The sequence below is a fragment of the Lemur catta genome, chromosome 1, assembly GCF_020740605.2.
Source record: "Lemur catta isolate mLemCat1 chromosome 1, mLemCat1.pri, whole genome shotgun sequence".
NCBI lineage: Eukaryota > Metazoa > Chordata > Mammalia > Primates > Lemuridae > Lemur > Lemur catta.
In genome coordinates this window covers 84,634,743-84,649,093 of record NC_059128.1, presented here as the reverse complement: position 1 = coordinate 84,649,093, position 14,351 = coordinate 84,634,743, and the positions used below count along the sequence as shown (strand labels likewise).

The following is a 14,351-nucleotide window of genomic DNA, read 5'->3' as shown; positions in this document are numbered from 1 at the left end:
CAAGGGATAAGGTGAAGAAAAAGAAGGTAGAAAAGAAAATTAAGAAAGGAAGTAGAAAACAGAGTCACTGAAGACCTGGAAAGAAGGCTTCTAGGATGCAGAATGTGAAGGAAGGATACAGAATGCTGAGAATCTTCTAGGAAAATACAAAATGTTATTTGAAATTGAACTATATAAGAACAAAGAAATAACATGAATTTGCCTAGGGAAAATTTATTGGTAGTCTTGGAGAAGCTTCTGCAAACTGGTGAGAATAAAAGGCAATTTGAAGAATGTTTTAGAAGAAATTCTTTCATTCATTCATTGACAAGTTATGAAAGCCCTACTTTAGGGAAGCACTATGGTGGGCACCAGGGAAGCAGTTCTGACAAGACACTGGCAGCCCTTGCCTCGTGGCGCTGACAGAGGAAGGAATGGTGAAGCAATAGAGCAGGCAGAGCAGTTAAGATTTAGCCACAAAATATAAGGATAACATGGAGTATAGTGGTAGGAAGCTTAATGTTATAAATGTGACTGGTTGGCTCATGGAGTTAAAATGAATAGCCAGGATTTGAGGCTTTGATTTTGCTTTATCTGCAGTCGGGGGCTAATCTCCAATCTCCAGACTGTGTCCTAGCCAAATGCAAGCTATTGCAACTGAGAGGGCAGAGTGGGGTGGGTGAGTAGAAAAGCCAGGGTTTCCCCAGCAGCAGCACATAGGGAATGACCAAGAAGTGCACAAGTAAGATGACCAGGCCTGAGCATTTTATCTGGTTAGAAATGGGGGAGTGATAGGACAGCAAGGGAGTTCAAAGTACTAGAAAATTGGAAGATAGAACCATGGGACTAAGATGAACTGAGAGAGGCTCTGTAGAGTAGGACAGCCAGGTCCACTGAAAACTTGCCATTTCCTTGAAAAATACCTCTGGCTTTTTGAGAGAGTACACTAATTTGGACAAAAGAATTTTATGAATACCACTGGAATAAAAAATATATATACTTAATAGTTACTAGACAGTGACTAGGAAGTTTTTCAAGGATGTGCTATAACCAGTATGTGAACTATCGGGACTAAGGCTGTAGTACATGGAAGAACTCAGTAGTTCACTTTATTTCCTTTTTTGGTCATATTTCCCTACATTCACTAAGATACTCTTCATAGATCATAGTGGTGCTAAATTAAAATCCCTTGCAGAGAAACTAGAAGTTGGCGTACGTGTTTACAGTCTTACACTCTGTGGAGCCATCTTTGGTATGCATATCCCTCTTCTTTCTCTCAGAAACTATGGAGAAGAAGTTAGTAGAAGAAACAAAACAACTGGAACTTGATCTTAATGATGAAAGGTTGAGATATCAGAACCTTCTGAATGAATTCAGTCGCCTAGAAGAACGATATGATGATCTCAAGGAAGAGATGACCCTCATGGTGGTGAGTCAGACGCTTTATTTTTCCTGAGATGGGGCCTCACTTTGTGGCCTAGGCTGGTGTTGAACTCCTGGGCTAAGCAATCATCCCGCCTCAGCCTCCTGAGTAGCTGGGCCTACAGGTACACGATATCACACCCAGCTACTTTTTACCTTAAATGAAAAACTTTAAAGATATACAAAAGCAAATAGAATAAGTAGAGTGAACTTCCATATCCTCCATGTACCCATCACCCAATTCCAAAATGGTCAACACATCTCTACCTCCCATTCCACACCCCACCCCACCCCATCCAATGGATTGGATTATTTTAAAGCAAATCCCAGAAATCATATAACTTTATTCACAAGTACTTCAGTAAAGTCAAACACTTTAAAGACTGGACCATAAGGTAGTATAATGTCAATAAAGATGGACTTTGTTTTATATATCAAATGGCTTAAAGTAAAATTTGCATGTAAAGCAAATATTTATATAATTGAGTATTTCCCCCACTGGTTCTTATTATTATTTCAAAGATATATTTCTATAAAAAGGAAATTCAGACTCTATTTATAATAAATTATCTTATCTATTCTAAGGACTTTTCTGCATTTGCCATTGTACCTTTTGTACTGTAGTTTGCACACCCTCCCTGTTCTGCTTATCCTGCTATCAGGAAACAAAGAGTTCCCTAGCTCTCTCATTCGCTGCAAGTATCAGCCTTAAAGGTAACCTAATGGTACAAATGGCCAGAACTGTTCTGAAATAATCTCTTATAAAAAGCAAGATAATTTGATTTCTGTGGGGTAGAGTATTTGCTTCAAATTTTGCTTCTATCTGGATCTGCTGACAAAGTTCTTTAAAATGTGACACTTAAAAAGTCAAAATAAAAAAGATTATGTAATGCAAAAGAATTGTTCCCATCATCTTTCAGATAAGAAAATTTTGTCTAAAAGAGGTTAAAAAGCTAGCATAAATCTCATGGTGGAGTATTATTTCAAACCTTACTACTCTACCCTGATTTATATGTGATGACGAAGACAAATTAGAAGTAGAGGAGCAAATCACTGTTATCCATATAACTGACAAATCTAAGGACCCTTATCAAACCTTTCTTCCTTGATTGCCATACTGCATTTGGCCCACCGGAGGCCTTTTCTCTTCACATTCTGTACTTCTGTAACCTTCTCTAGCATCCTTTTCTTCTCCTTTAACACGCATGTTCCTCATGTTCCAGTCTTCTGTGTATTTTTATTCACTCTATTTACTAGATAACCATGCCAACATTTATAATTTATCTGTGTTTCAGTTATAGTTAGAGGTAAGCTTTGTATCCCACTGGACGTTTGTGAGGCCCCTAGTTATTCAGGATGTTAATAAGTAACATTGGAAAAGAAATGATTCTGAGGTCAAATAAACATGGTAATCAACCAGGTTAAACAAAGACAAACAGATTTTTCTTCTACAGAATTTCTAGGATTCTTTAGTACTATATGCCTTATGAATCTTAGAAAATAAAATGAGAGAAGCATGTGCCATGCTTCTCTGATCCCTCTCTGAGCATATTCCAGAGACATCTGTGAGGTTGTGGGTCTTTTTGGTCAACAATGTAGTCATCTCCCTAGAAAAGGCCCTCCAGCGATGGCCATCCTCCAGCAGCTCAGTACAGCTCCTCCTTCCTGCTAAGCCAGCCTCTGCCTGCTCTCCTGCTGTTCCCAGCAGTGCTCCGGGGTAGTTTTAGCTGCTTGATTTCTTATTTTTCAGTCATTATTCCTCTCCCTGGTATGCCTGTGACTCACTGTCATTCCTCTTGGGTGACACAATTGTCAGAGGAAGGGAAAAGGAGAAAGCAGAGGAAGGGAGATCAGAACTTGTTTGCTTCCTGCTCAGCTCTGCACTAGTTCTCATTTCCGAGCTCTAGATACCATCAAGATCATAGCCTTTACAGAGAATATTTGCCAAGAATTGCAGAAATTTGGCTTTTTAATTTAGGACAATTAAAATATTAATGACAATATCTTATTTTAATGTTTAGATAGAACTTCATAATTAACAGATGGGTACTGGGCTAATGTTTCACTGACACCATTCTGCAAATGGAGCTCTCACTGCCGTAATCCAGAGCTAATGAAGTGTTTTGCTATAAATAGACTCCTCAGATGGACGGAGGAAACTTTAGGAAGAGGAATGATAGACTACTTCAAGAACTTCCCATAATCTATGTGATATATGGGCCGAAGAATACTAGTAAGTTTATAGTGTCACTGATTATCAGGCTCTAGAGTGGTTAACCCTAGTACAAAAAGTGTTATATTAAATAGAATTTTTCTCCAAAAACATTGAATTGTCCAGGGAATTTAGGTACAGAGGCAATGAGGAAAACACTAGGATTTTCAAGTCGACAATGAAAAGATAATGAGGCAAGAGAATCCAGGCTTGTGAAGTGTTTAAAGGTAAACTAATTGTTTAAAGATAAATTAATTTTAGAGTTATGACGGAATCCAGCATGTCAAGAATGGGGGTCATTAGTCTTGACAAAGAGAATAAAACAGATTCTGGAAAAGAAGGAATTATGGGAGAAATGACAGATAAGGAGAAGAGGAGTGAGATGCAGATCTCAAAGGAGAACGTGATGGTCGAGTCAAGTGTATGTTCTTGTAATTGAATAACATATGAACAGGGAAACAGAATCCTAAAAACTTGGAGAACAGAAAGATCATGAATGAGGAGGGTGTTGAGTTACTACAGGGCCCTTAACAGTCATAGTAGCAGCAGTGAACATTAATCAACTGCTTGTTGTATGCTAGGCTAACCGCTTCATTGCACACTGCACACCTCACATAAACTTTATGAGATAGTAATTATTGTCTCTTTCTTCCTGATAATGAAACTGAGGCCTGGAGAAGTTAGGTGAGGTGCAAATAAGTGGCAGAGCTGGGATTCCTACCTAGTTCTCTCTTGTTTCAGACCCAGAGCACTCAACCATTACCCTGTATCCAAAAGTTACTTTACATAGCAAATAGCAGCATCGCTTTTATTAATACCTTAAGGTGTTCATTGTTTAAAGATAGATAAATGTGGGAAAATAGAGATCTCTCTCATTTTTAACATGCTTATTAAAAATCTTCATCCTGGTATTTATCTTGACGTATCTATTTTCCTTAATGATATAACCACTTTATTAAATAAATGCCATCTCATACAACTGTGGGCTTGGCCTGGGAACTTTAAGAGTGCCTGTGTATAGGAACAGTAAATATGAGTGCCTTTGACTTCGTGTGTGGTGACTCTCCCCTTTAATGTGCACCCCAGCTTCTGGATAGTTAGTTCCAGAAGTTCTGGTGTTCTTGGGTCTTCCTTCACATTGGAGTACAGGTTGGCCTGGTCTGGGAGACTTTCAACTGCCCCTGGGTAAGTCTGCTTTTTATAAGCCTGGATGTTGGAAAGAAAGAGACAAAGAAGCCCTTTGTGGCTTCCAGCTCTTTTCCTGCAGCTGGTAGAAGGAGTAAAGAAAATTGGACAGATCAGAAAGCTCTCAGAGGCCTTTCTGAAGCTCTCAGGATCTGTAACCATGGGAGATTTAGGCCACTGAAACTTTCCGCCTTACCTGGAGTGAGGGTCACAAACTCAACCTTTCTATTCCTTCTTCCTTCAAGTGACTTTCTAATATCCTCTCCTACAGAGCGAAGGGGGTAGTAATTGTTTAACTTTTCTATTCCCCATAAGCTTTCTGAACACTAATTTCATAGGTATCACCTGTCATTAAAGTGTCACCAGCCAGGCACAGTGGCGCACACCTGTAGTCACAGCTACTAGGGAGGCTAAGGCAGGAAAATTGCTAGGAGTTCAGCCTGGGCAACATAGCAAGACCTCATCTCTACTTAAAAAAAGAAAAAGTGCCACCTGGACTGCCTAAATTAATAACCCAGGGATCTTCAGAAGATTTTTAGAGCAGGTTTCTCACCTCCCATGTACTGCTTACTCTAGCAATTTAACTTCTTGTGTAAAAGTGACAGAAATGATAGCTACCTCTGTGAACCCCTTCCACCGCCTTTTTTTTTTAATTTATGCCCAGTTGTCATGTAGTAAAATGATTATGCATGTTATTAAATACATTTTATGAACTTTTTGGTAAGTTTTATTTGATTGCAACACTAAAGTCAGTGCTTAGATGCCGAGACATCAAACCTATGCTTTACCCAGTGTGACTGACCACTCAAAACTCTAAACACATAAAGGGGACTCTGCCAGTACTCAGGTGATTTTCATCTGGGTATTTGGTTTTGCAACTATTTTTGTCATGCCATGCTGGTGTACCTCTTTCTTTTTGAGGAGGTGACCTTTTTGTAATGATTTGGTCAAACAACATGGAAAACATCATTTGAGCATCAGTACAAGAAGACAGTGGGGATTAGAACCAAGTCAAGGCAGATGCTGTCTTAACTATGCCTAGTTGAATTATGTTTTGTTAATTATACCTGGGTTATTTGCCTTGCAGAATGTGCCTAAGCCTGGACACAAGAGAACTGACTCCACCCACAGCAGCAATGAGTCTGAATATACCTTCAGCTCTGAAATTGCAGAAACAGAAGACATGCCATTGAGGACAGAGGTACATTTTAGACATCTATCACTAAAAGTAGGATATGACCATGCTGTTGTTAGCAGGGAGCATTCCCACTGCAGAGCGGACTCCACTTGCCCATAAACTTAGCATTTGTGTCAATTGTTTATTCTTCATAAGCGACTTGTGGATACATACTTCTCTTATATACATATTTATGTGCACATAAGTGCTGTGTACATACATACTTATTACATATATTTTTGTCAATACACATTCTAATTTTAATTTTTAATGTAACTTTGATGGTGAGATTTTTCTTTTTTAATTCCCTCTTTGATATTAGCATATTCTGTAGACAGAAAATACAGCCTATTAGGAATTTATTTCAGACTGAGGTAAATTATTTAAAAAATAAACCCTTTGTCCTTAAATATTATAAAAGCCATTGCCCAAGACTTTAGCAAAACTCAAGCCTCTGTTTGATGCTAGTTTTTACCAATGTAAGTTTCTTCCACAAAAATGCATGGAAAATAGTTCAGAAATCTGCCTTAATGTTTTGTGTATGCATTATGACATCAAAATGACATATTACTGTAACTCCAAAAGTACAGTGACTTTGAGTTAGAGTATCCCCAACCAATTTTCAGATCTTCTTTTCAAATATGATATAGTTTCAATAATGGGTAATTCAGGCACAACTGTTCTATTTTTATATCATATTCTTTGAAAATGGCCAAATCAGAAATAGACTGCGTCTGGCAGAATAGTTGAAAAAAAATTAAATGATTCTTTCCTTTCTTGTCTTAGTTCTACTTAAGAATGAAGAGTTTCTGCCATCTCATTCTGTTAATTTTGAAGAAAAATGTTACATAATTGGAATATCATCTAGTTTCAATTATATATACAAGAAGGCTAATAAGTATTTGTTCAAATTCACAGCTTGTGTCAGAGCCAATATTCTAACTGAGGCTTGTCTCTTTGGAGTTCATGTTCTTAGTGACCATATTCTACTGACTTCCATCCAGGAATTCTACACTGCAGTTTCCCAATCCCAATATTAGGCTGAAGCCCATGAATATGATGGTATGGCCAGTATGTAGCAGGACAAAGGTTTTTCCAATTATCTATTGTTATACAATAAACTATCCCAAGTTTTAATGGTTTTAAACAACAGCAATTTATTATTACTCATAATTCTGTGGGGTTTGACTGGGTGTTTCTTCTGCCTCATGTGGTGGTGGTCAGAGTGCCTGCTGTAGCTGCATTCAGCCAGGTTGCTTGGCTCTCTTCCTTGGGCCTGTCCAGGGAGCCTCTCTGTTCAGCAGCAGGTGGGTGGGTTCTAGGGCTATGAGAGTGAAAAATGCCAGGCCTCTTGGAGCTAGGCTCGAAACTGGCCCAGTTTCAATTCTGCCACAGTATGGTCAAAGCAAATCACAAGGCCAGTCCAGATTCAAGGAGAGGGAAATAGACACCATCTCTTGACAGGAGGAAAGACGTTGAGAGGAATTGTTGGTGGCCACCTTTGGAGAATAACACAAAGTTAGGCTTATGAAGATTTCAAAATTATGACTTCTAGGCCTTTGGTGGATATGCAGGTTTTAGGACTGCATCCTGTTGATCGCAGTTGGAGTACTCATTCCTAGTAGTCTGAGGGAAGCACATTTACAAAGTGTCCACTTCAGTGTAGTAGCACTTGAACAGCTCCTGCTCCGTGAGAGGGGGAAGCCATGACTAAAAGGGTGTTTTTGCTGGAAATTATTCTGTATTAAATTCATGGCAAGGAGGGCTCATGTTGATAGTTTTGTTTGAGGACATCACATTTTTAAACTCAAAAACTCTTATATACTTTACCTAATTTTTACTAGTAATGGTGTTTGTCAGGGTCTATACTCTTTTCACTCTACTCTTAAAGTTTTTTTCAGATTCTTATAGATCTGGGTTGGTAAACTTTTTGTTTCTAATTCTCACCTGTTTTCTGCTGAAATTTTCTCACATTAAGAGAGAGACCAAGGTGAGATTTAGTACAATTTTCACTTCTTTTGAATAATGAGTGTGAATTGTGCTCTACAAATCACAAAAAGATCTTGGAGTATTGTGTTCTGTCCTTCATGTGTGACCTAGCAGTAGGTCACACACCAGAAGTCTTTTCTCAGTAAAGGGGAAGGCATTTCACTGAGCAAGTCATGCTTGAGAACAGCCCCTTGTAAGGACATGCATCTGAAATGTGGCTGGCTTTGGTTAGGAGAGGGCTATTTTTATAATAGGACAGACTCAGTAACTCTTCTCCTTGTGACTGAATCCATAACTGTAGCCTCATTGTTTCTTTGCCTCTGTTTCCTCATTTGTGAAGTGGGGATGTTATTACTGTTACCTTTTAGCAATGTTTTGAGTATTAAATGAGTTCATTTGTATAATACACTTGAACAGTGTCTGGTACATAATAAATACTTAATAAATAAATGTTTTTGCTCTAATAAACAGGCTTTTAGTGATCACCCTACAATTCTGACTGGATGTGGCCAGGATCAGAAAGGTAGAGGTGGAAATCTATGTAACTGGTAACAGAAAAAGATTTATTATCAGAAGGGAAGTTGGGTGGGAGAGAGATACCAGCCAAAGACTGTGACTGGCTATGAATTTCTGCTTCTAAATACTTATGATTTCCAGGTTTGGATTTCTTTCTGAAGCTATCTCTATGATGGCCAGGTTTACAGATTGCCTCCTTAAAGACATAAGGAAAACTTTCAGCTCTTCTATGTACAAAGTAATGCTTTTAGAATCTGGTACCAGAAAAATAATAGGCCCACTCTTGTTTAAGATTTTTTTTTAATTAAAATAGGGTGGTGTCTTTCAGACTTTTGGGAACAGAATTCCAATCTCATCATGTAATAACAGCAGATTTTATGTAACAAAGAAATTAAAACCTGTGATTTGTTGTTCACGAGTCATGATGGCTATTGCTATTTCTCTCTCCATTGCTGTTTCTCTCTGGAGAATTCGCCTGCCAGCTCCACTTGTTTTGCAGCCCTCCCACACTTCCAGAATCTTCATGGGCTGGTTTACATTGTTCTGGAGCCATTGCTCCTCCCTGCTTGGTCGTGCACCTCTTTTGGTAGCCATTGACTGATTATCCCAGTTCTGCCTCCTGCTCTCGAGCACCCTCATACTTGTCAAACCCAGGGAAAAGGTCATCATAACTTGCTCAGCTATTGTTAGGAATAATGCCAGAATGGCTGCCAGACCTGTAGTGGTAATTTTGTGAATAAATTCTATTATCTTCTTGATTTTTTTTTTCAGACAACAGATCAGTGTTATTTTTTAGGTAAGTTTCAAAGCTTCACTCACTTAGAAAAGCCCCAGGTGACAAAAGTCTTTACTAAGAAAGGAAAACAAAACAAAACCCAGAAACTTCTCTGAGCCAGGTGGCCAAGTCTTCCTTCTTGCCCATGTGGTATGGCAAGGACAAATGGCATCTCTTTAATTAGATGTGTCATTAGGGATAAGAATGGGTACCATCCAGAGCACTCTTCAATAATTACCAATCTTTATGTCTCAGGTAACTTGGCATTTGTCAGATGTTATCTTTTGTGTTCTTTGATTTTCTATTTTAATATTCTTATTCATAGAATTTTGCTCTTATCTAGCAATCAGCAAATTCTTTATTAGTATTTGCTGATATCTAAAGAGTTATCCCATCCCATTTTAATAAGAGGATTCCTTTGAAACAAAAATGCCCGTTCAAGGTTCAAAGGAATGATTTCCAAATGATGACATTTTAGGTGCAATGGATAAAGTATTATATTCATTTGTAGAATTTCTAATATAGTATAAAAAAAGATTAAATAAAATTTTCAGGAACATGTACATCATTAATAAATGAGCAAACATTGAACATATAAAATAGAACATTTAAATTATAAATAAGTTAAAATATAAGTATTTAGCTTATACTTAAATACATAGGACATATAGAAATGAATTTTTATATGAATGAAATCCTATAATGATGTTGAGACAAGATCATATACCTAAACTTTTACTGTTGAGTATTACAAAGTACACAGTAAGAAAAAGTCCAGGTATAATTAATTGTGGGCAAATGACCTTAACTATCTGTAAGTGCCTACTTCTTAGTTCAGTTGATTCTTCTTAGGTCTTTTTGAGAAGTGGAATAGCACTGAACTCAGAACTACTCAGAAATCATAAAAGGCTGGGCACAGTGGCTAACACCTATAGTCCTAGCACTTTGGGAGGCCACGGTGGGAGGATCACTTGAGGTCAGGAGTTCAAGACTGGCCTGAGCAACATAGTGAGACCTGGCCTCTACAAAAAATTTTTTGAAAACTAGATGGGCATGGTGGTGTGTACCTGTAGTCCCAGCTACTTGGGAGGCTGAGACAGGAGGATCTCTTGAGCCCAGGAGTTTAAGGTCGCAGTGAGATGTGATGCCCTATCTCAAAAAAAAAAAAAGCATTCATAAAAGACCAAAGGTAGCTAATGAATATAAAATCCCTGAAAATATAAAAATTATTCAATCTTGAGCTGGGCACAGTGCCTCACACCTATAATCCTAGCACTTTGGGAGGTTGAGACGAGAGGATCACTTGAGGCCAGGAGTTTGACACCAGCCTGAGCAAGAGTGAGACCTCATCTCTACAAAAAATAGAAAAATTAGCCAGGCGTGGGTGGCACACACCTGTAGTCCCAGCTACTCAGGCAGCTGAGGCAGGAGGAGGGCTTGAGCCCAGGAGTTTGAGGCTGATTCTAATTCTTTAAATCTATAGGTGTATAGCAAAAAGACTAGGCAAAAATAATGGTTTTTCTCTGGATATGGGATTATGCCTGTTTTGATTCTTTGTACTTTTCTTATTTCCTACATTTTCTACAAAATCTTATTTTGCTTTCCTATCAGAAAAGCAAAAATAAACATTCTTTTCATAAAATGGACAATTGAAAAGATAAAAGATTTGCTAATCTTTAAGAATTATACTTTCTGACCATTTTGTTAAATAAATCAGTTATTGTTGCTGTTCTCCATCTCCTCACTACCTCCCCCCAACAAAAAGAGACTCTTTATTCTCTACATTAAATCTAATGATCTCATTATTTATCTTATCTTATTAAATGTTAAAACCCAAAGTAAACAAGATAAAACACTCTCAGAACTTCCATGATGATGGCTAGTTCTTTCTATTTTTTAAGCTTTAATTAGTATATCTTTATGTATCTTAGAAGTTCTCACTGTGATTCTGTTTTGGAACCAATTGACACACTTTTAAAATACTGCTAGGTTATCCTTCAGTTTGCTAATAGATATACAGTCGTACCTTAATATTTGTGGGGGATTGGTTCCAGGACTCCCTCAGATACTAAAACCCAAGGATACTCAAATCCCTTTATTTTTTTTTCCTTCAAGTATTTGAATATCTATCAAGTTCCTTATATAAAATGGCCTAGTATTTGCATATAGCCTATGCACATCCTCCCATGTACTTTAAATCATCTCTAGATTACTTATAATCTAATACAATGTAAATGCTATATAGTCGTTATACTATATTGGATTTTTATTTGTGTTATTTTTTATTGTTGTACTGTTATTTTTTACCATTTGGGGCTTTTTCAAAACCCCGAATATTTTCCATCCGGTTGGTTGAAAACAAGGATGTGGAACCCGCAGATACAGAACCCACAGATACAGAGGGCTGATTGTATATGTTTCGGTTTTCAGTTCTTAGTTTTCTCTATCTGATCTCAAAATATTTATGCTGGCACTTCACCTTTTCAAAAATCATTTTTTCTGACTGCAGATGTGTGTGCTTATTGTAAACTATTCAAATATAGAAATGTACAAAGTTGAAAATGAAACTTTTCCACAGTACCTCCTGTCCTCCAAGATAACCACTATGGCCTTCTAGATTTTTGTATGCACGTACAAGGTGTACATTTAAAAGTCACGTATACTTGTGTTTTATTAACAAAAATGAGATCATAATATATATTTTGTCCTATAGCTTGTGTGTTCACTTAATACTTTATCTAGGGCATATTTATCTGCTCACATAGCTCTATTTTATTCTTTTTAACAGCTAAAAAATACTTCATAGTTTGACTATGCCATAATTTATTTAAGCAACTGGCCTATTGACTGACATTCAGGTTCTTGCCGGTTTTTATAAAACACTGCTGCAATGAACATCTTTTTCCATTTATCTTTGTATACTTGTGTAATTATTTCCATAGGACTAATTCGAAACATGGATTTGATAGGTTAAAGCGAATACACATTTAAATTTTAATAAGTACAGCTCAATTGCCCTTTTAATAGGCCTACTTATACTTCCACCAATAACATGAGACACTCAGGACATTATTAATCTTTTCTATTTTTGCCAACCTGATAGGGCAGAAGTAGTACCTCACTGTTTAATTTGCATTTCTCTAATTGTTAGCTAGGTTGAGCATTTTTTTGTGTATTCTTTGGATGTTTATGTTTCTTCTTCTGTAAGTTTCCCTGTTTTTCTATTGAGCTATTCATCATTTTCTCATTGGCCTGTATGTCTTCTGGTTTATCCTGACCATCTTGGGATTTTTGGGGTTTAGGAGCCAAGCGAGAAGAAGGTACCCCTGGACATGTCATTGTTCCTCAAGCTCCAGAAGCGGGTCACAGAGCTGGAGCAGGAGAAGCAGGTGATGCAGGATGAGCTGGACCGCAAGGAAGAGCAGGTGCTCCGCAGCAAGGCAAAGGTGCGCAGTGCCGGCCACCCGAGGAGCTGAGGCTGGGGCTTTGTGTCATTTCTGCAGCCTCTTCCTTAATGGGAACTCAGCCTAACCTAACCAAGCAGCGTTTGGTTAAAGTCTGAGAGCTAAACTCTTCACTGTTTTCTGTAGAACAAGTAAAAATGTGACAATTAAAATATAAAGGTTTCACTTTATATTTTCCCTAGGAAGAAGAAAGACCACAAATTAGAGGTGCAGAACTGGAATATGAGTCACTCAAGGTAAATGGGAAGTTTCTGCCCAAGACTCTGAATGTTATATTTTGGCAAGAGACCCTCTCAGAGCCTCTTTCTCCCAGAGAACATCCTTAAGGCTTGGAGGTGGCACCAGAGGTCCTAGCTTAAATTCAGGCATTACTTCTAGCTTTGTATTGTTTCCTTTTGTAAATTCTGTTTCATATGTGCTAGACTTCAGTTGGAACAGGAACAGGAGAAGAAGCTGCCGTTGGAGATTCTGGTAGTAAAGGACACGGACTCTAGCGTCAGGCTGCCTGCATTCAAATGCTGCATCTGTCGCTATCCAACTGGGTGGGATGGGGCAGACCAAAGATGGGGGCAGGAATCTGCTCTCCAGATCTTCTGCCGCACACAAAAATGGACAAACAAAAACATTCTCTTTAGTGTGAATGAAGCCCAGAGTCACAAAGTATTAGATTAGTGGTTCTTAAAATATGGTCCCTGAACCAGCAGGGTCAGTATCACCTGGTAACTTGTTCAAAATGCAGATTTACGGGCTCCATACCACTAGACCAATGGAATCAGAATCTCTGAGGGTGGGGCCCAGCAATCTGTGTTTTAACAAGACCTCCAGGTGATTCTGATGCACATGAAAGTTTAGGAAACACTGTATCAGCACTTACACATCAAGGTAAAGACATGTTTTCTGTTACGGAAATGAGCAGTGCAAATCTGATTAGCAGTTGGTGGGAGACTGAGGAAGGCAAGGAACATTCATTTTCACAAAAGAATAGGTTAATTCACAAAAGAAGGGTTACATATTAAACCAGAAAAAATAGGGACTTTAAATAGTTTTAATATAATACATTGAAAGGACTGATATGATGCTATCAACCGAGATTGCTTCTCTGGGAATAAACAATAAAATATTCAGTCTTTATAGACAAATGTCTCACTTCCACTATCATCAGGACCTGTGTCCTGTGCACAATAAGGCATCATGGTGTTTTTAAATGCCTGTCTGCTTCAGTGTTTCCCAACTGGTATCTGGTGACACTTCTGTTTTAGTGTCAATGTCTCTCTATTCTGGGTTCCCATTGCCATTGTTTGAATAGGATATGGAGAAGGCGGTGCTAACTGGTGGCACAAGGGTAGCTAGTAGTATGTGAAAGTATGGAGGTGGTAAAGGATGTGTATGTCTGTATGGATGGTCGAAGGAAGAGGCCTTCAGCCTCTCCTCCCATCTCCCAAGGCTCTGCTTGCAACTTCACAAGCATATCACACAGGAAAGAAGTTTAGGAAAAATACATTATTTGTTGTCATTGAAATACTAAAGGAATTTTATCAGTTTAAATGATGTGGTAAATTTTTTCAAAACTAGCAGTTAAAGGCCTAAAATTCCAGTGGTCTTTCCATTCTGCTTTACAAAGGAAATAAGAGG

At 38.1% G+C, this 14,351-nt stretch overlaps 1 protein-coding gene across 5 annotated transcripts in view; it reads left to right on the top strand.

The window, feature by feature from the left end:
* Positions 1 to 14,351, top strand: part of MYO5A (myosin VA) — a 195,362-nt gene that overhangs the window by 138,310 nt on the left and 42,701 nt on the right. For all 5 annotated transcript variants that reach the window (XM_045529431.1, XM_045529454.1, XM_045529444.1 and 2 more), the window contains exons 24-27: positions 1,260 to 1,408; positions 5,886 to 5,999; positions 12,558 to 12,701; positions 12,902 to 12,955. In XM_045529431.1, coding sequence (XP_045385387.1) covers positions 1,260 to 1,408; positions 5,886 to 5,999; positions 12,558 to 12,701; positions 12,902 to 12,955 — 461 coding nt within the window. The remainder of the gene's footprint in view (positions 1 to 1,259; positions 1,409 to 5,885; positions 6,000 to 12,557; positions 12,702 to 12,901; positions 12,956 to 14,351) is intronic.